Source organism: Oncorhynchus tshawytscha, linkage group LG23, assembly GCF_018296145.1.
Source record: "Oncorhynchus tshawytscha isolate Ot180627B linkage group LG23, Otsh_v2.0, whole genome shotgun sequence".
Lineage (NCBI taxonomy): Eukaryota > Metazoa > Chordata > Actinopteri > Salmoniformes > Salmonidae > Oncorhynchus > Oncorhynchus tshawytscha.
Genome location: NC_056451.1, coordinates 13,957,470 through 13,979,350, shown reverse-complemented (window position 1 = coordinate 13,979,350; position 21,881 = coordinate 13,957,470). Strand labels below are relative to the sequence as shown.

The 21,881-nt window shown below is 48.8% G+C and overlaps 1 protein-coding gene across 1 annotated transcript in view; it reads left to right on the top strand.

The window, feature by feature from the left end:
- The window catches only part of LOC121840589 (neural-cadherin-like), a 119,937-nt gene that overhangs the window by 51,833 nt on the left and 46,223 nt on the right, over positions 1 to 21,881 (top strand). The window contains exons 2-5 of the mRNA XM_042304651.1: positions 7,407 to 7,595; positions 9,843 to 10,068; positions 11,145 to 11,349; positions 16,251 to 16,362. Of these exons, the coding sequence (XP_042160585.1) occupies positions 7,407 to 7,595; positions 9,843 to 10,068; positions 11,145 to 11,349; positions 16,251 to 16,362 (732 nt within the window). The remainder of the gene's footprint in view (positions 1 to 7,406; positions 7,596 to 9,842; positions 10,069 to 11,144; positions 11,350 to 16,250; positions 16,363 to 21,881) is intronic.

The window sequence follows — 21,881 nt, the reverse complement described above, 5'->3', positions numbered from 1 at the left end:
ATGAATACTGGATATGAGAAAAGAGAATATACTGTATTGACCTGTGGGGAAATAAGAGATAGAGATTATAAGATGGTTCGTTGATGTAAACAGTTGGTGTAGAGGCGTCTTGTTTGATTGCTCTTATGTTCCCCGCCACATGGTGCCATCGACACCATCTGGTGAGGAGTCATAGCTGTGGCTGACTCAGTGGGCCAGTGATGCCGGTGGGAGCTGCAACTCTGAGAGGAGGCCATTTTAGACTATGGAGACCAGAGGAGGCTGGTGGGAGGAGCTATAGGAGGACGGGCTCATTGTAATGGCTGGAATGGAATAATGGAACGGTATCAAACGCATAAAATATGAAAACCACATATTTGAGTCTGTTCCATTAATTCCATTCCAGCCATTACAATGAGCCCGTCCTCCTATAGCTCCTCCCACCAGCCTCCTCTGACGGAGACACACCCCATGTAGAAGCAGCCTGAGGCTCTTGTTGTTGATAACTCACCTTGAGAGGTCACACACATGGTCTGCATTCACCTCACAGTAAGGTGAGTGTATTTTGACGGTGGTCTGGGTGGAGTGGAGAACGCTATTAGTGTAGCTAGGAGCTTACTAAAACCCCACAATAACCTCTGTTCCTCCCCTAACCCTCCATTCCCCATGCACACCCAACCTCAGAATGGCTCTAATTGAGTTTCCATGTTGTGTCGACTGTGAGGACTCGCTCGCTCACTTACTCACGGGCGACCAGGGTCCTCGAGTGGTGAAATACTACATTTGTGGTCAGGCAAGGAGGTGGCAGCCCCCTGTGGGCCTCTCAATTCCAGAGAGACAGGCATGACACGGGTGGCTATTGGTTGTGGTAGTTAATTAGGATCTAATTGTTCACGAGGTGCTAGGAGACCAGAGTCCAGGAGGAGTAAGAGAGAGGGTGGGATGATGTGATGGAATGTTGTCACTCCACAGGGCATGCAGGGACATACATGAGCAGCTATGTCTCCTCTGCATTTGATTGTCTGTGTGTGGATGAGTGTGTAGTGGGGAGGCCTCCATCCAAACACAGCCTCAAGGCTTATCAGAAAACACACACACACACACACACACACACACACACACACACACACACACACACACACACACACACACACACACACACACACACACACACACACACTGCACAGTTCTGTCTGTGGCTGAAATGTATTCATTTTCCCCCTCATGTTTCTCAATGCCTGTTTGTTTGTGGCTTTGTCAGGGGAGATAATAGAATAAGTTATTCCTGCTGTCTGTCTCTTGTATTTCATGGAGTATTGCATTTACATGCATTTACATCATCAGATTGGTTGCTTAGCTGTTAAACCAGTTGAGCGTTTGGAATATCATTAGGTTTGGGCAGTAAAAGTCAACCAAGGGTGAAATGTGGAGAAATGAGAGGAGGATTTGAGAAATGAGGGGAGTGATGGTAGCAGTACAGTAGGGCTGTCCTATTCCTCTGTCCACTTTAGGTACCAGAGATACCAGGGGACGCCCACAGTGAGATCTGTCTGTGTTAAGTGAACAGAGGGGAGTGAATATAATGATTTCCCTTTTCCATCCATTCTCCCCTTTCTATGTTGTTATCTCTCTCTCATCTCTCTTGACTTCTATCTTCTCATCTCTTTCCCTCCCTCCCTCCCTCCCTCCCTCCCTCCCTCCCTCCCTCCCTCCCTCCCTCCCTCCCTCCCTCCCTCCCTCCCTCCCTCCCTCCCTCGCTCTCTCTCCTTCTCTCTTTCTGCCCCACCCATCAGGTTTAAAAAATAATTGTGTGTGCATGCAGGGGGGGGAAGTGGGCCAGTCTAGAAGATCATTAATTAGGATGCATAACGCCTCAGTCCGCTGGCTACCCGGGAGCAGATGTGGAGCAGGGTTCCCAGCTCCTACAACAGAGGTGGTTTGTCCCTCCATGACTCTCCTCCCTCAAAATATTCCTCTCAGTAGCTACCCAATGGCCACTATACCCCACCTTTTTGAAGATTTGGTCTCTTTTGATGGTCTAATATTGACACAGCCAATTATCCACTAACTAGCTGTAATATAAGTATAGAGGATATTGCAAGTTTCTCTGTGGATTCTCTCACACGTTGAGCATCTCTCCCTATCTATCTCCTTTTCTCTCTCTCTATCTCTTTCTCTCTCTCTCTCTCTCTCTCTCTCTCTCTCTCTAGGTCTCTCTCCCTCTCTCCTCTCTCCCGCTCTCTCTCTCTCTTCTCCCTCTCTCTCTCTCTCTCTCTCCCTTCTCCCTCTCTCTTCTCCCCTCTCTTCTCTCTCTCCCTCCCCCTTTCCCCTATCTCTTTCTCTATCTGTCCCTCTCTCTTCTCCCTCTCTCTCTCTCTCTCTCTCTCTCTCTCTCTCTCTCTCTCTCTATCTCTTCTCCCTCTCTCTTCTCCCTCTCTCTTCTCTCTATCTCTTCTCCCTCTCTCTTCTCCCTCTCTCCTCTCTCTTCTCTCTCTCCCTCCCCCTTTCCCCCTATCTATTTCTCTATCTGTCCCTCTCTCTTTTCCCTCTGTCCCTCTCTATTTTGTGTATCTCTCTCTCTCTCACTATCTCCTCCGTACACTGGTCTCCTCTTAAAGAATTTCACTGTGCTGTGCATCACATGGTTTTAGAGGAGACAAAAGCTCTTGATTTGAAACGTAATTATGCATGTCATTAAAACAAAAGTGAGATCCACATCATTGAGTAGTTAATCGTGCATGAAAGGGAGACTCTTTTTAGATTCTGACACACACACACACACACACACACACACACACACACAGTGTCAACTCCCTGCCAGGCCAGCAAGGACAGGCAATTACGTGAGATGCCTGCATGCGTGTGTTCAAATGTCACAAAGACTTAACCTGCTGCCACGGAGACTGGACTCATGGGGACACCTGCGCTCTGTGAGTCACCAAGGCGACATATCCCACGCTGTCATTCACACAAACACACACACCTATGTGACCTCCCCAGGGGCGTAGTGGGAGTATGTATGTGTGTGTGTGTGTATGTATGTACCAAACAGTGTATATGTGTGTGTAATCCTAGCTCAGCTGCATGACTCTTACCCTCTGTATTGCACCTCAGGTGGTCTCAGGTAACAGTGATACCTCTGATCTCCCTCCAGTCCTCTCACAGGTGTGTGTTCTAGCGGCATCATTCCACCAGACACCACACACCATCTCTGTCAGGTCTGAGAGGGATAACTAGGGGCCAAGAGGAGCCAAGAAGGTCCTGGGGGCTAAGGGAAATGGGATGGGTGTCCCCTCTCTCTATCACCCCTTTTATTTAATGTAATGGTTAAAGGACAACTCCCAGCCCCTACCTTACGTTGGTTCTTCATGGAGATCTGAAAGAATCTTCCCCATTCCGTCATTACTTCTTCTTCAGTTGAAGCCTCATGTCATTTCGGTAGGATGTTATTGGACAACACTGTCAATGTACTGACACAAATTGGGCCCCACTCAAATGTGTCATCTTCATCTGATGTCAGACACATAAAGACCACTGGCCTCTTTTGCACGGCTGCATCTCTAATTCACTGTGTATCAAATCAGGGGGAAGAAAACAAACACAATTTTCCCCTTTTATTCCCTGGATTTGCATAACAATCCGTGACATCGTCCAAATTGATATTCAAATGAGGAGACAGCTTTGGGGGGACTCAGACAAGTGTCACTGGGCTATTAATACGGTGGGTGTGTATCGTATCTGGGGCGATTTTGCCTGGTTACCATCAGATCTTACGAGGATTAGAAAGCCGGTAGCAGACACGTGTGGAGCTTTGCCCGTTTTGTCGACTGATCCACTCTCACAGAACACTGACGAGGTGGATCTGTTGGCTGCCTTTTAGTTCTGCTAGTTTGGTGGAGAAAAGAGGGAAGAGAAGGAGAGAGAGAGGCATGGATGGCCCTGGTGACAGAGGAAGTAGAGAGAGAGAGAGAGAGAGGGGGAGAGAGAGAGAAGAGAGAGAGAGAGAGAGGCATGGATGGCCCTGGTGACAGATGAAGCAGAGAGAGAGAGAGGGGGGGGAGAGAGAGAAGAGATAGAGAAACCTGGGATGGATGTACGTACTGTAAGAGAGAGAGAGGCATGGATGGCCCTGGTGACAGACAAAGCAGAGAGAGAGAGAGACTTTATATATTCACTTGATATATTATCTACCTCACTTGCTTTGGCAATGTTAACACATGTTTCCCATGCCAATAAAGCCCTTGAATTGAATTGAATTGAGAGGGGGAGAAGAGAGAGAGAGAGAGGGGGGAGAGAGAGAGGCATGGATGGCCCTGGTGACAGATGAAGCAGAGAGAGAGAGGGGGGGAAGAGAGAGAAGAGAGAGAGAGACCTGGGGTGGATGTACGTACTGTAAGAGAGAGAGAGGCATGGATGGCCCTGGTGACAGATGAAGCAGAGAGAGAGAGAGAGAGAGGCATGGATGGCCCTGGTGACAGATGAAGCAGAGAGAGAGAGGGGGGGAAGAGAGAGAAGAGAGAGAGAGACCTGGGGTGGATGTACGTACTGTAAGAGAGAGAGAGGCATGGATGGCCCTGGTGACAGATGAAGCAGAGAGAGTGAGAGAGAGAGAGAGAGGGGGAGAGAGAGAGAAGAGAGAGAGGAAGAGGGAGAGAGGCATGGATGGCCCTGGTGACAGATGAAGCAGATAGAGAGAGAGGGGGGGGAGAGGGAAGAGAGGGGGAGAGAGAGAGGGAGAGAGGAGAGAAAGAGAGAGAGAGGGGGAGAAGGGGGAGAGAGAGATAGAAGAGAGAGGGGGAGAGAGGGGGGGAGAGAGAGAGGCATGGATGGCCCTGGTGACAGATGAAGCAGAGAGAGAGAGTGGGAGTGGGAGAGAGAGAGAGAGAGAGAGAGAGGGAGAGAGAGAGGGGGAGAGGGAGAGAGAGAGAGAGAGAGAGAGAGAGAGAGAGAGAGAGAGAGAGAGAGAGAGGGAGAGGGGGGGAGAGAGAGAGAGAGAGAGAGAGAGAGAGAGAGGGGGAGAGAGAGAGAGAGAGAGAGGGGGAGAGAGAGAGAGAGAGAGGCATGGATAGCCCTGGTGACAGATGAAGCAGAGAGAGAGAGAGAGAGAGAGAGAGAGAGGGGGGGAGAGAGAGGGAGAGAGAGAGAGAGAGAGAGAGAGAGAGAGAGAGGGAGAGAGGGGGAGAAGAGAGAGGGACAGATAGAGAATAGATAGATAGGGGAAAGGGGGAGGGAGAGAGAGAGAAGAGAGGGGGAGAAGAGAGAAGGAGAAGGGAGAGAGAGAGAGAGAGAGAGAGAGGGGGAGAGAGAGAGAGAGAGAGAGGGAGAAGAGAGAGGGAGAAGAGATTGAGTGAGAGATAGAGAGAGATAGAGAGAGAGAGAGAGAGAGAGAGAGGCATGGATGGCCCTGGTGACAGATGAAGCAGAGAGAGAGAGAGAGAGAGGTAGGGGGAGAGAGAGAGAGAGAGAGAGAGAGAGAGAGGCATGGATGGCCCTGGTGACAGATGAAGCAGAGAGAGAGAGAGAGAGAGAGAGACCTGGGGTGGATGTACGTACTGTAAGAGCTGTATCTCTCCTCTGTGAGCAGTTTATGTACAGGTAGTGATCATTCCCATGGTCATGCATTTAACTCTCCTATATCTCTCCTCATCCCTTGCCTTTTGACCCCCAGGCATGGTTTAATAGTTAAAGCCCACTGAGCCAACCCTAAGTCAGCCATTTGTATGCATTTATGTATATATATGCGTGTTTGGCATGTACTTAGTGTGTGTTCAGTCGCGTGGACCAAGGATCAAGACACCGCTATCATAATGAAGAGTCATTAATGTCTGTGGAGGAATTCATACATAGCCAACTGCTGTATAAGCCTCACAGCGCCAAACAACCACGTCCATCCACTGAATTACAAAATAGCAATACAAGAATCTAGAGCCTTGTGCTGAAAAGACCTGTCAAGAAGGCTTCCACCCTCCCCTGTGTCTTCCTCCCCTCTTCCTCTTTTCTTCTCCCTCTCTTTTTACCCGCCGCTTCCCTGCATACCTCAGATGTGAAGCTCCCTCTTATTTGCTGTTGTCTCTCCTTCGCGCCAGACACTGCAAACAACACGAAGCACAAGTCTGCAGACAAAACAAACTCTCCCAAAACCAGACGACAAGCAGCAACAACACACAGCGTCTGTTTGCCTGGAGTCCCCTTCTCTTAGTCTTTTCTGAACTTCTGAACGCCTTCTGAGAGCACGCGCTTGCTTTCTGCCCTTCCCCACCTCTTTCCTCTCTCTCTCTCTCTCTCTCTCTCTCTCTCTCTCTCTCTCTCTCTCTCTCTCTCTCTCTCTCTCTCTCTCTCTCTCCCTCTCTCTCTCTCTCTCTCTCTCTCTCTCTCTCTCTCTCTCTCTCTCTCTCCCCCTCTCTCTCTCTCTCTCTCTCTCTCTCTCTCTCTCTCTCTCTCTCTCTCTCTCTCTCTCTCTCTCTCTCTCTCTCTCTCTCTCTCTCTCTCTCTCTCTCTCCCCCTCTCTCTCTCTCTCTCTCTCTCTCTCTCTCTCTCTCTCTCTCTCTCTCTCTCTCTCTCTCTCTCTCTCTCTCTCTCTCTCTCCCTCTCTCTCTCTCTCTCTCTCTCTCTCTCTCTCTCTCTCTCTCTCTCTCTCTCTCTCTCTCTCTCTCTCTCTCTCTCTCTCTCTCTCTCTCTCTCTCTCTCTCTCTCTCTCTCTCTCTCTCATCCTCTCTCTCTCTCTCTCTCTCTCTCTCTCTCTCTCTCTCCTCTCTCTCTCTCTCTCTCTCTCTCTCTCTCTCTCCTCTCTGTGTGCTATCAGACAGTGTGTTTTGTAGGAAACATGCTCGTGTGAAGAGCGATAGAAAGAGAGGGTGATGGGTTTGTAAAGAAAATGTCATTCTTTTCACTGACTGCTAAGGCCTCGGGGGAAGCGACCGTCTCAGACAGCAGATAGCTGCTAGCGAGGAAACAGACGAGGGATGAAGAGCCCTTCAGCCTGGGATGGAAACAGGGAACCTATCAGCCTTGTTGCCTCTGGCCATTTGTCTCCATCCAGAGAATGGGCCCAGCGTCATCCAAGGGCTGTGGCTGCCGTCATGGGGGGGAAGGTGACACCAGCGGATGGTTGAGAAATTGATTTTGAGAGACAAATAAGATTAAGGAGATGGATTGAAAGGGAGAGATGGATGGATGTGTTTGGAAAAGTCAAAGCCCAATGTTGGGAAGTGGCACAGACACTGTGACTCAGACCCAATGACATCATCATCAAAGGATTAGGAGCTTCAGCAGACACTAGTCCTCCACTTTCCCAGAATGCATTTAGCTCATATGCCTACAATTCATCCAGACAACCTCTTAGTAGTGACGTCCCCCTGACTGTACCAACTGTTATCTCTGACGTTTGACCCTGACCCTTAATCTCTTTATCTGTTCTGTGTCTGTAGGTGATGAGTGGTACCTCTGCAGGCTGACCCTTAGTGTGCCCACCCTGGCAGACCTGCAGTGGGGCATGTTCCCCCAGCCCTACCTGGGCGCAGTGGGACCTGATGCCGCACCAGGCTCTGTGGTCTACCGCCTCACTGCCCGCCAACGAGACGGCACAATAGGAAACGCCCACTTCCTGCTACTGGACGGTGAGTGAAATGTCGATCAACATCGTGATTGAATTGATACAACGTTTAAATAGTGTCCATTTTACATTACATTTGATTAGATTAGATAGCTAAACTCTGATGAGATAATAGCATTTAATGAAAGGATGACATGCAAGTGTTCTATTTTTAGGGTACTAGGTGTTGGACATCCCTAAGACAGCGATAATGTACAATAAATTATAACAAAGAAAAAATAAAATAGATATAGATTGAATAAAATAAAAAAATTCAATAATGAAAAATCCAAAAGAAGTGAGTGACAGGAACAATGCAGCTAGCTACATGTCCCTGGCTACCAGCAGCTGTGATTAGCTACATGTCCCTGGCTACCAGCAGCTGTGATTAGCTACATGTCCCTGGCTACCAGCAGCTGTGATTAGCTACATGTCCCTGGCTACCAGCAGCTGTGATTAGCTACATGTCCCTGGCTACCAGCAGCTGTGATTAGCTACATGTCCCTGGCTACCAGCAGCTGTGATTAGCTACATGTCCCTGGCTACCAGCAGCTGTGATTAGCTACATGTCCCTGGCTACCAGCAGCTGTGATTAGCTACATGTCCCTGGCTACCAGCAGCTGTGATTAGCTACATGTCCCTGGCTACCAGCAGCTGTGATTAGCTACATGTCCCTGGCTACCAGCAGCTGTGATTAGCTACATGTCCCTGGCTACCAGCAGCTGTGATTAGCTACATGTCCCTGACTACCAGCAGCTGTGATTAGCTACATGTCCCTGGCTACCAGCAGCTGTGATTAGCTACATGTCCCTGGCTACCAGCAGCTGTGATTAGCTACATGTCCCTGGCTACCAGCAGCTGTGATTAGCTACATGTCCCTGGCTACCAGCAGCTGTGATTAGCTACATGTCCCTGGCTACCAGCAGCTGTGATTAGCTACATGTCCCTGGCTACCAGCAGCTGTGATTAGCTACATGTCCCTGGCTACCAGCAGCTGTGATTAGCTACATGTCCCTGGCTACCAGCAGCTGTGATTAGCTACATGTCCCTGGCTACCAGCAGCTGTGATTAGCTACATGTCCCTGGCTACCAGCAGCTGTGATTAGCTACATGTCCCTGGCTACCAGCAGCTGTGATTAGCTACATGTCCCTGGCTACCAGCAGCTGTGATTAGCTACATGTCCCTGGCTACCAGCAGCTGTGATTAGCTACATGTCCCTGGCTACCAGCCAGCAGCTGTGATTAGCTACATGTCCCTGGCTATCGGCAGCTGTGATTAGCTACATGTCCCTGGCTACCAGCAGCTGTGATTAGCTACATGTCCCCTGGCTACCAGCAGCTGTGTTCCTCCTATTCCTCTCTCTCTTCCTCCTCCTCTTCTCTCTCTTCCTCCTCCTCCTCTTCTCTCTCTCTTCCTCCCCCTCCTCTTCTTTTCTCTCTCTTCCTCCTCCTCTTCCTCTCTCTCTCTCTTCCTCCTCTTCTCTCTTCCTCCTCCTCCTCTTCTTTCTCTTCCTCCTCCTCCTCTTCTCTTTCTTTCTCTTCCTCCTCCTCCTCCTCTTCTCTTTCTCTTCCTCCTCCTCTTCCTCCTCCTCTTCTCTTTCTTTCTCTTCCTCCTCCTCCTCCTCTCTCTTCCTTCTCCTCTTCTCTTTCACTTCCTCCTCCTCCTCCTTACTCTTCTCTCTCTCTACCTCCTCCTCTTCTCTCTCTCTCTCTCTCCTCCTCCTCCTCCTCCTCTTCCCTCTCTCTCTCTCTCTCTCTCTCTCTCTTCCTCCTCCTCATCCTCCCTCTCGTCTCTTTCTTTCTCTTCCTCCCCCTCCTCTTCTCTCTCTTTCTCTTCTCTTGATGCTGCTGCCCAGGGGGACATGGATTAAGATGACCCTGTCCTCCTGTTCTCCTCAGAGAAAGATCAGAGGCTGGATGTTAACCCGATAACACATGCACACACACACACACACACCGCACACACTCAGCCCCAGCTGGCAGAAGGGTCCTCTACCCCCATCTCTATACACAAATAAACACACACACCAGCCCCCCAGCCCAAGAAATCAGCAATGTCTTAGGGATGTCCATTTCTGCGCAGCTGTCTCTGCTACGTGATATCACTCATATGATTGTCTATAAGGCCCCGGGGCAAGCTGTGTGTTGAGGTGTGAAAACACAGAACAACTTTAATTTGGGGGTCAACTATCCCTTCAAGAAACCTTTGAGTCACTTGGAAGAACCATGTGTGTCTGTGTGTTTATACGTGTTGTTTATATCCCGTAACTAGGCGGTGAGGATTCGTTTGAAGTGGACCGCAGCTCTGGGGAGGTCAGGACCACAGGCCGACCCCTGACCCCCAGCAGGGAGTACATGCTGAAGGTGCAGGTGGTCGACATGCAGGGCAGGAAGGGTCCCCCTGCAACAGTGGCTATTCTGGCAGGGTTCCGCCCCCCACAGTTCACCAACGCCTCCTACACCCTGACTGTCCCAGAGAACACGCCCGTGGGCCAAGCGTGAGTACACCCTGGGTTTGGAGATATTGGAATGGGCTAATCCCAATTACCCATATTATGGACTATTTTTGACCAGAGCCACCTAGTGCACTATATGGGGAATAAGCTGTGATTGTAGACTACTAGGAAGGTGAATGAACTAGGGCTTTACAGGTGACATTGGACAGGAATAACTGCTGGATGTGGGTTAGGAATAGGATGAGGGAAGGGACAGGGTACGCCAGACCATGCATTTCACAATGAAGGAGGTGGGGTAAGAGCATCAGTGAACCAATGAATGCGTGTGTTCTGCATATGTGTATGTACATGTATTTTTGCTTGTGTATTGTGCTTGTTATGTGTGTGTGTGTGTGTGAGTGTTTGTGTTTGTGTGCCGCCTCTGCTGCTCATTAGAGGGGAAACCAAAGGATTGTGTGAACGTGGATGATTCCTCTGCATTATGTGTCATGTGTTGGGAGGGGGGTTATGAAGGTGGGGGTGAAGGAGGGACACAGATGCATCATTTTGTCCCAGGGCTCAGAATATGAAAGTGTGGCTAATTCAGATATGTATTAAAATAAACTTTAGGATAAACATGAAGGGCAAAGTGTGTGTCTGAACCTGCCTCCTCAGGGCTCTGGTGACTGGAGTGTGTGCGTGCGTGTGTGTGTGTGTGTGCGTGCGTGCGTGCGTGTGTGTGTATGTGCGTGCGTGTGTGTGTGTGTGTGTGAACCTGCCTGCCCAGGGCTCTGGTGACTGGAGCACAATGTCTTCATCTCCTGCCACCCCGTGCGTGTCAGTGCATGAAGGTGCATGTTTGCGTGGGTGTGGTAGGTGCAAGTGTGTGTGTCTTAATCCAGAAAACCACTAAATAAAGATGCTATGGATGAGATGAGAGTGATGATATCAGACTGAAGGTGGATCATTTCTTGCTCCCTGGAGATCTATTTCATTCGTGAATGTGTCTCCTTATGAAATCACATCCTCTCTAATGTGTCTCCTTATGACATCACATCCTGTCTAAAGCATCTCCCGATGACATCACTTCCGGTATACTGTATCTCCTTTTGACATCCCGTTCTTGTTTCCCCCTGCAGTGTGGCGATGGTGGGGGCCGTCTCCTTCCAGAGGAAGACTCTCTCCTACATGCTGCTGGTGAACCCTGGCAACCTGTTCAGTGTCAACCAGGAGAGTGGAGCTCTCAGCCTCACCCGGACAGTGGACTTTGAGAGTGGACACACACTCCACACGCTGCAAGTCAGGGCCTCCGAGCCAGACACAGGCCTCAGCGGTGTGGCAGAGGTACACACACACAACTATACACACACATGCACGCATACACACACACACACACACACATGCACACACAGTCACACATAAACAGTACACACTCACCTCTATACACACCTGCTCCTACCCAGATGGCTGGCTTATACACACAAATGGCATCCTCACTAATCCACCAGTTCCCCTTAGGCCCGCTCCAGTCAGCTTGGCTAATTCACTCAAAGGTGCTATGCATGTGGCTCTGAAGGTGTGTGTGTGTGTGTGCTTGCGTGTCTGTGTGTGTGTGTGTGTGTGTATACTTTCCGTTGGAGTAGTATTGATGGGGAATAGACCCATTTGAGGAAACATCAACTATAGCCATGGTCAGCTGCAGTAGAGAACGTCCAACCTGCCCCCCTATGCTGCTCCCCAGCCGTGGTCACATAATGGAGAACAACAGTATGGAGAGTCAGCCGTGGTCACATAATGGAGAACAACAGTATGGAGAGTCAGCCGTGGTCACATAATGGAGAACAACAGTATGGACAGTCAGCCGTGGTCACATAATGGAGAACAACAGTATGGAGAGTCAGCCGTGGTCACATAATGGAGAACAACAGTATGGAGAGTCAGCCGTGGTCACATAATGGAGAACAACAATATGGAGAGTCAGCCGTGGTCACATAATGTAGGTCAACAGTATGGAGAGTCAGCCGTGGTCACATAATGGAGAACAACAGTATGGAGAGTCAGCCGTGGTCACATAATGGAGAACAACAATATGGAGAGTCAGCCATGGTCACATAATGTAGGTCAACAGTATGGAGAGTCAGCCATGGTCACATAATGGAGAACAACAATATGGAGAGTCAGCTGTGGTCACATAATGTAGGTCAACAGTATGGAGAGTCAGCCGTGGTCACATAATGGAGAACAACAGTATGGAGAGTCAGCCATGGTCACATAATGGAGAACAACAGTATGGAGAGTCAGCCATGGTCACATAATGGAGAACAACAGTATGGAGAGTCAGCCAGTGTAGCATGCTTGGTGATTCTGTTCAAGTGATTGGACTGTGGCCTCAGTGGCAAGTTTGAAAATAGAAATAGGTGCCGTCTAGCTTCAGTATAGATACAGTGAAGGCTCTATGGACATTATGGGTAAAGAGGCAGAGAGACAATTGTTGTTTTTATTTATTCAGAAGGTTGTTTATCTTTGCTATCCTATTATGTGAAGATAATCATCTCAGGTTTTACAATTAACATCATATTGTATGACGTCTCCCTCAGATTTAAAAAATAACCTTTTACCTAAATGAGAACAGGTGTGCCCTTTCCCCTTGTTTGGCTTCAGTTTCCTTTCCCACAAGGGCAGTTGAGGTAAGCTGTTGTGAAACTGGCGTATTGGAATCCCCCGGGGCGGCCATCTTTGTTTGTCAGATGCTCACATCCACTGATTGAGTTGTAGATGGACTTGGCAACCAGGCAGGACCCTGTGGCCAACGTGTGCCTGGCAACCAGGCAGCACCCTGTGGCCAATGTGTGCCTGGCAACCAGGCAGGTCCCTGTGGCCAACGTGTGCCTGGCAACCAGGCAGGTCCCTGTGGCCAACGTTTGCCTGGCAACCAGGCAGGACCCTGTGGCCAACGTGTGCCTGGCAACCAGGCAGGTCCCTGTGGCCAACGTGTGCCTGGCAACCAGGCAGGACCCTGTGGCCAACGCGTGCCTGGCAACCAGGCAGGACCCTGTGGCCAACGCGTGCCTGGCAACCAGGCAGGACCCTGTGGCCAACGCGTGCCTGGCAACCAGGCAGGACCCTGTGGCCAACGCGTGCCTGGCAACCAGGCAGGTCCCTGTGGCCAACGCGTGCCTGGCAACCAGGCAGGTCCCTGTGGCCAACGTGTGCCTGGCAACCAGGCAGGACCCTGTGGCCAACACGTGCCTGGCAACCAGGCACCCTGTGGCCAACGCGTGCCTGGCAACCAGGCAGGACCCTGTGGCCAACGCGTGCCTGGCAACCAGGCAGGACCCTGGTGGCCAACGCGTGCCTGGCAACCAGGCAGGACCCTGTGGCCAACGCGTGCCTGGCAACCAGGCAGGTCCCTGTGGCCAACGCGTGCCTGGCAACCAGGCAGGACCCTGTGGCCAACGCGTGCCTGGCAACCAGGCAGGACCCTGTGGCCAACGTGTGCCTGGCAACCAGGCAGGACCTTGTGGCCAACGTTTGCCTGGCAACCAGGCAGGTCCCTGTGGCCAACGTGTGCCTGGCAACCAGGCAGGTCCCTGTGGCCAACGTGTGCCTGGCAACCAGGCAGGTCCCTGTGGCCAACGTGTGCCTGGCAACCAGGCAGGTCCCTGTGGCCAACGTGTGCCAGACACAGAGGAACGCTTTGGCACCACAAACACACACAAACAAACATGTACAACGTTAGTAGACAAACACAGAAACTCTTTCCTGTACACACACATGCATTAAACACAGATGTAACAGTGCACACGTACAGACACAACACACACCAACATAAACAGGCTCCGCAATCTGGCAATAAGCTGGGCACCAGTCACGGTCACCTTCCTCTGTCCAAAGCTCACACCATCTGTGGTCAAGACCTCAATCCGTTTGCTCTCTCTCCCTCTCTTTATGTCTTTCCTTTCACTCTGTCTCTCTCTGCCTCTGTTTCTCTCTCTCTCCACTATCATTAATACAGCCCATGGGGTAGGAGTAGGAAGAGGAGCAGGCATCCCATAGAGTTCCATGTCTCTTTCCCTCTCTCTCCTCCCCATCTCTCTCTGCTCCCAGCTTCTCCTCCTAATCTTCCTTAAGCACTTGTACTAGCTCTTATTATCACTATTACTCTCACTTTCTGCCACGCACACAGACACACACAGACACACAGACACACACACAGACACACACACAGACACACACACACACAACACACACGCATACACAGTACGGCAGCAGTATGAGACCAGGCCCCTGTTGGACCAGGCTCACGGTGTGTGGCGGCTCTCCAAGAGGGTCTTAACAGACAGGGTGTTTTTCTAACAGGGATTGGGATTCCCAGGGAGTGGTGGTGATTAGGTATGAGTGAGTGGGGGATCCAGTCTGCCGGGTTTGGAGGAGTGGAGAGAGGGAGGATGTTCGTGTTACCCACAGGTTAGAACATAGAAATAGTGGCTAGAATGGACAGCTCTATGTTTTAAATCAGTCTGATTGAATTGATGCACTAGGGGAAGAGTCAGACATGTTGTGTCATAACCTTATTGTTTGGAGTTTGAAGTTATTGTTGTCTTTGGGGCGAATCCTAACTTTCACATAAGTCGAATTTTCACTTAGTCTTGCATTGACATCAAGTTTGGATTTCAATTTGTGGCCTCCCGAGTGAAGCAGCAATCTAAGGCATTGTATCTCAGTGCTAGAGGCATCACTACAGACTCTGGTTCGATCCCGGGCTGTATCACAACCGGCCATAATCGGGAGAACCTTGAGGGAAAGCACAATTTGCCCAGCGTTCACCGAGTTAGACGAGGGTTTGGCCTACCAGGATTTCCTTTTCCCATCGCGCTCTAGCGACTCCTTGCAGTGGGCCCGGGCGCCTGCAAGCTGACTTCAGTCACCAGCTGAATGGTGTTTCCTCCTACACATTGGTGCGGCTGGCTTCCGGGTTAAGCGAGCAGTGTGTTAAGAAGCAGCGGGCCTTTCGGAGGACGTGTCGCTCTCACCCGAGTCCGTATGGGAGTTGCAGTGATGGGACAAGACTATAACTACCAATTGGATATATCTTAAAAGCTGTAAAAGTACAAAAAAAAGATTTCAATTAGCTTCCGATTTTGAAGGTTTGGAGTTTTTGCATTTTTTTTTTGCATGAGTGTGTTTGCCTAGTCATAGTTCCATACTGGGGCCCACACTGGCTTCTCCAGCCCCCTGTCTACCATGGCTGCTCTGTGTGCCCACCAGCAGCAGTCTACCCCCTGGCAAGGCTGGTCCCCAGAGATAACACCCCCATGTGGGAGACTGGAGGGGGAGGATCCTGCATGACTAACACTGCTCAGGGAACCTCTGGACTACCCCGCCTCTCTTTACCTCTCTCACTCTCTTTCCCCATCTATCTCTCTAACTCAAACTCTACCACCATCCTGCCCTATCATTATCTATCTTTACCTCTCTCACTCTCTTTCCCTATCTATCTCTCTAACTCAATCTCTACCACCATCCTGCCCTATCATTATCTATCTTTACCTCTCTCACTCTCTTTCCCTATCTATCTCTCTAACTCAATCTATACCACCATCCTGCCCTATCATTATCTATCTTTACCTCTCTCACTCTCTTTCCCTATCTATCTCTCTAACTCAATCTCTACCACCATCCTGCCCTATCATTATCTATCTTTTCCTCTTTCAGCACCCCCTTTCTTTCTCTCTGTCGCTATCTTCCTAGTTTTTCTTTCTCTCTGTCGCTATCTTCCTAGTTTTTCTTTCTCTCTTTTTCTCTTCCCCCTTAATTATCTCTCTCTCCTTTGGATCTCTCTCTCTTCCTTATGCCTCAGGACTGTCATATTTCCAGCTATAAAAAAATAATGTGTGTGTGCACAGAGATTCCGTGTAAATGTGTGTGCATGCATCTGTAAGAGTGAGTGTGTGTGTTTGCGTGCGCATGTGTGTGCGTTTGTGTGATGTTGTGTTCCGCTTGGCCGGGGAGCGGCTCAGAGGGTTGGGCTGCAGCTGTGCCTGACTACCACTAGGTCCTCGCCCTCCCACACACTCATTTATATTAACCCAGCCAGCACGCCCGAGAAAACACACATACACTCACATACACAATCACAATGACAATGACTGTCATCTAAAAGCTTCACACGAAGAAGAACTTCCACAGACTCCCCCCCGATCGCCGATCCAAGTTAACCCTTTCTCCTCTGTCCTTCCCTATAGGTGGTGGTTCACATCACAGATGAGAATGACTGCACCCCAGAATTCCTCCACTCCATTTACAGCCGGGATAACATTCCCGAAGCCACCACGCCTGGAACGTCACTGCTACAAGGTGAGGCATCGGTGGAGGTTCTATGTGGGACATGAAGTCCATAACATAGGTAGAGACACACAGACAGAGAGACACACAGACAGAGACACACAGACAGAGACACACAGACACACAGAGACACACAGACACACAGAGACACACAGGCAGACAGAGACACACAGACAGACAGAGACATACAGACAGAGAGACAGTGCATAAGAGACAGACAGTACATAAAGTAACAGTGTATACAGTGCATTCAGAAAGTATTCAGACCCCTTTACTTTTTCCACATTTTGTTACGTTACAGCCTTATTCTAAATTGTTTCCCCCCCATCAATCTACACACAATACCCCACAATGACAAAGCAAAAACAGGATTTTAGACATTTTTGCTAATTTATCAAAATAAAAAAACTGAAATATAACATTTACATAAGTATTCAGACCTTTTACTCAGTAGTTTGTTGAAGCACCTTTGGCAGTGATTACAGCATTGAGTCGTCTGGGAATGACACTACTAACTTGGCACACCTGTATTTGGGGAGTTTCTCCCATTCTTCTCTGCAGATCCTCTCAAGCTCTGTCAGGTTGGATGGGGAGCGTTGCTGCACAGCTAATTTCAGGTCTCTCCAGAGATGTTAGATCAGGTTCAAGTCCGGGCTCTGGCTGGGCTACTCAAGGACATTCAGAGACTTGTCTCAAAGCCACTCCTGTGTTGTCTTGGCTGTGTACTTAGGGTCGTTGTCCTATTGGAAGGTGAACATTCACCCCAGTCGGAGGTCCTGAGCGCTCTAGAGCAGGTTTTCATCAAGGATCTCTCTGTACTTTGCTCTGTTCATCTTTCCCTCGATCCTGACTAGTCTCCCAGTCCCTACTGCTGAAAAACACCCCCACAGCATGATGCTGCCAACACCCTGCTTCAACGTACGGATGGTGCCAAGTTTCCTCCTGATGTGACGCTTGGCATTCAGGCCAAAGAGTTCAATCTTGGTTTCATCAGACCAGAATTATTGTTTCTCATGGTCTTCAGGTGCCTTTTAGCAAACTCCAAGCGGGCTGTCATGTGCCTTTTACTGAGGAGTGGCTTCCGTCTGGCCACTCTACCATAAAGGCCTGATTGGTGGAGTGCTGCAGAGATGGTTGTCCTTCTGGAAGGTTCTCCCATCTCCACAGAGGAACTCTAGAGCTCTGTCAGAGTGACCATCAAGTTCTTGGTCACCTCCCTGACCAATGCCCTTCCCCCGAATGCTCAGTTTGGCCGGGGGGCCACTCTAAGAAGAGTTTTGGTGGTTCCAAACATCTTCCATTTAAGAATGGTGGAGGCCAATGTGTTTTTGGGGACCTTCAATGCTACATACATGTTTTGGTACCCTTCCCCCAAAAAATCTATTTTAGAATTAAGGCTGTATGTAACGTAACAAAATGTGGAAAAAGTTTCCCGAAGGCACTGTGACAGACAGACAGACAGACAGACAGACAGACAGACAGACAGACAGACAGACAGACAGACAGACAGACAGACAGACAGACAGACAGACAGACAGACAGACAGACAGACAGACAGACAGACAGACAGACAGACAGACAGACAGACAGACAGACAGACAGACAGACAGTGGGTGCTGCCCTCTGTGTAGGATGTTGATAGCCAGGCTTGGTTAGTGGACAGACTCCCTGAGGGTTGAGGAGAGGGTGACCTCTACTAAAGGCTGGCCATAATGGAATGGGCTGCTCTTATCACCCTGCCTGTCCCAGACCTGATCCTATCACAGTAATTGAAAGGGTTTTACGCCCACTCACAATGGATGACTATGTGCCATGGTTTAACCACCGGCTACTCTTTTATAGAGGGAGGGAAGGGAGGAGTGGGCAACCCTTTGGGAGGTTAGATAGACGAGCATGTACTTTGTGCCATTCATGCACAGGTACAGTGCCTTGCGAAAGTATTCGGCCCCCTTGAACTTTGCGACCTTTTGCCACATTTTAGGCTTCAAACATAAAGATATAAAACTGTATTTGTGGGACACAAATCATCACAATCATGAAGTGGAACGACATTTATTGGATATTTCAAACTTTTTTAACAAATCAAAAACTGAAAAATTGGCAGTGCAAAATTGTTCAGCCCCCTTAAGTTAATACTTTGTAGTGCCACCTTTTGCTGCGATTACAGCTGTAAGTCGCTTGGGGTATGTCTCTATCAGTTTTGCACATCGAGAGACTGAACTTTTTTCCCATTCCTCCTTGCAAAACAGCTCGAGCTCAGTGAGGTTGGATGGAGAGCATTTGTGAACAGCAGTTTTCAGTTCTTTCCACAGATTCTCGATTGGATTCAGGTCTGGACTTTGACTTGGCCATTCTAACACCTGGATACGTTTATTTTTGAACCATTCCATTGTAGATTTTGCTTTATGTTTTGGATCATTGTCTTGTTGGAAGACAAATCTCCGTCCCAGTCTCAGGTCTTTTGCAGACTCCATCAGGTTTTCTTCCAGAATGGTCCTGTATTTGGCTCCATCCATCTTCCCATCAATTTTAACCATCTTCCCTGTCCCTGCTGAAGAAAAGCAGGCCCAAACCATGATGCTGCCACCACCATGTTTGACAGTGGGGATGGTGTGTTCAGGGTGATGAGCTGTGTTGCTTTTACGCCAAACATAACGTTTTGCATTGTTGCCAAAAAGTTCAATTTTGGTTTCATCTGACCAGAGCACCTTCTTCCACATGTTTGGTGTGTCTCCCAGGTGGCTTGTGGCAAACTTTAAACAACACTTTTTATGGATATCTTTAAGAAATGGCTTTCTTCTTGCCACTCTTCCATAAAGGCCAGATTTGTGCAATATACGACTGATTGTTGTCCTATGGACAGAGTCTCCCACCTCAGCTGTAGATCTCTGCAGTTTATCCAGAGTGATCATGGGCCTCTTGGCTGCATCTCTGATCAGTCTTCTCCTTGTATGAGCTGAAAGTTTAGAGGGACGGCCAGGTGTTGGTAGATTTGCAGTGGTCTGATAATCCTTCCATTTCAATATTATCGCTTGCACAGTGCTCCTTGGGATGTTTAAAGCTTGGGAAATCTTTTTGTATCCAAATCCAGTTTTAAACTTCTTCACAACAGCATCTCGGACCTGCCTGGTGTGTTCCTTGTTCTTCATGATGCTCTCTGCGCTTTTAACGGACCTCTGAGACTATCACAGTGCAGGTGCATTTATACGGAGACTTGATTACACACAGGTGGATTGTATTTATCATCATTAGTCATTTAGGTCAACATTGGATCATTCAGAGATCCTCACTGAACTTCTGGAGAGAGTTTGCTGCACTGAAAGTAAAGGGGCTGAATAATTTTGCACGCCCAATTTTTCAGGTTTTGATTTGTTAAAAAAGTTTGAAATATCCAATAAATGTCGTTCCACTTCATGATTGTGTCCCACTTGTTGTTGATTCTTCACAAAAAAATACAGTTTTATATCTTTATGTTTGAAGCCTGAAATGTGGCAAAAGGTCACAAAGTTCAAGGGGGCCGAATACTTTCGCAAGGCACTGTATGTTCAGTCAATGTGCTACCATGTCAGTGCATGCATCTATGTCCCATTCTATGTGACCTCAACTCTATTGCACACGCCACACGTTCAATTCGAGACCGACAATGAGGTTGGCTTTGCTGCTTGTCACACTGCATTAGGTTCTGAGATCAAATTATCAATGCTAATGGATAGCAGGTTAACAGCTAGCCTCCCTGGGAGTGCTTGAGCAGTCCTGCCCCACTGAGCCATGAGGAGAGGAGGGAGAGGAGGAGACAACCCATTTTTCAAGTGTGTGTGTGTGTGTGTGTGTGTGTGTGTGTGTGTGTGTGTGTGTGTGTGTGTGTGTGTGTGTGTGTGTGTGTGAGCCAGAGAGAAGAGAATGGCCGAATTGCTTACCAGCCTTTAATTCTGTCTTTGTTCTCAGCTAAAGCCAATCGGCTTTAGCGAGGGATGGAGAAAATACAGAGACAAAAAGAAAAGAGAGAACGAGAGAGTAAGATAGGATGATCTAGTGGCCGCAGCTTGCTTTCTGAAGCAGATGCACACGTTGGCCTCAGCCCGGCTGTGTGTGTGTCTCTGTGTGTCTGTATGTGTGTCTCTGTGTGTTTGTCTCTGTGTGTCTGTGCATGTGCTTATGAAAATTCAATTATGGTGAATATGCAGCTTTTTTGCATATTGCCATGTCGACAGACGCGCCTGTCACTCTGTGTCACTCAGAGTGGAGACTCCCCCTGCATGCAGAATGCGTGCGCGCGTGTGTGTGTGTGTGTGTGTGTGTGTGTGTGTGTGTGTGTTTGTAGTATTTGTATGTGAATGGATAGTTTGATTAAAAGCTTTAGAATGGATAGTTTGATTTCAGATTCAGCGAGAGAAAAAAAACAGAGAAAGAGGTGAACATGAGGGAAAGAGAGAGTCAGGAGAAAGAGATAAGGATAGAGAGAGAAAGATAGAGAGAGGATGATTATTGTTGTTTACCTTAAGTCAAGATTAGTCTATAAATTGGGCCTTGGTTTTTAATGGAAGCTAGCAGTGAGTGACGGGGAAATCTGCCTCTCCAATTATCTAGCCGAAATGTCTCAGGAAGGATTTAACACAAACACACACGCACCTGCACACACACACACACACACACACACACACACACACACACACGCACACGCACACGCACACGCACACGCACACACACACACACACACACACACACACACACACGCACACGCACACGCACACACACACACACACACACACACACACACACACGCACACTCACACACACACATCACACACACACATACACACACATACACACACACACCTCAGCTAGCCAGAATCGCTCGCCTAGCCTCTCCCCATATTCCTATGTTTCATTTAGCTACCGCTGCAACTCCAATACTCCTGCCTATGCATTAAAAATGCTAATAGGTAGCCTGAAGATATATTATATTAGTCTGTGTATATTTAATGAACCTTCTGTTTCAATCCTAGCCTTAAACTCCCCTTCTCTCACACACATGAACACACACACACAAACACACACATACACACATGAAAACACACACGCACACGTATTCACAAACACATACACACATACACACACTCTCTCTCGCTCGAACGCCCCCCCCCTTCCGCAACAGGTTCATGTGTGAGTGAGAGAGGTAATAGGATAGAGGGAGGACGAGGGAGAAGTAGAAAGAGAGGATGGAATGATGAGAGATGAAAGAGGAGGAGTGAGTCAGCCAGTATACAACTGCTCATTTGCATCAATCTGTGTATATGTGGGTGTGAGCATTCTACATGCACGTGTGTACATTAACACACACTTGTCTGTGTCTGTGTGTGTGTGGAACACATGCTCTCTCTCGACCTGAGGGCTAAATTCATTAAAACTGGGCTCTGGCTCTTTGGCTAATGACAGCATAGCCTTCTTGAAGTTGGACAGTTTGATGTGGGCCTGTCAGCAGCATGACTCTAGTCTAACACTAGCCAGTACCCATTACATACAGTAGGTCT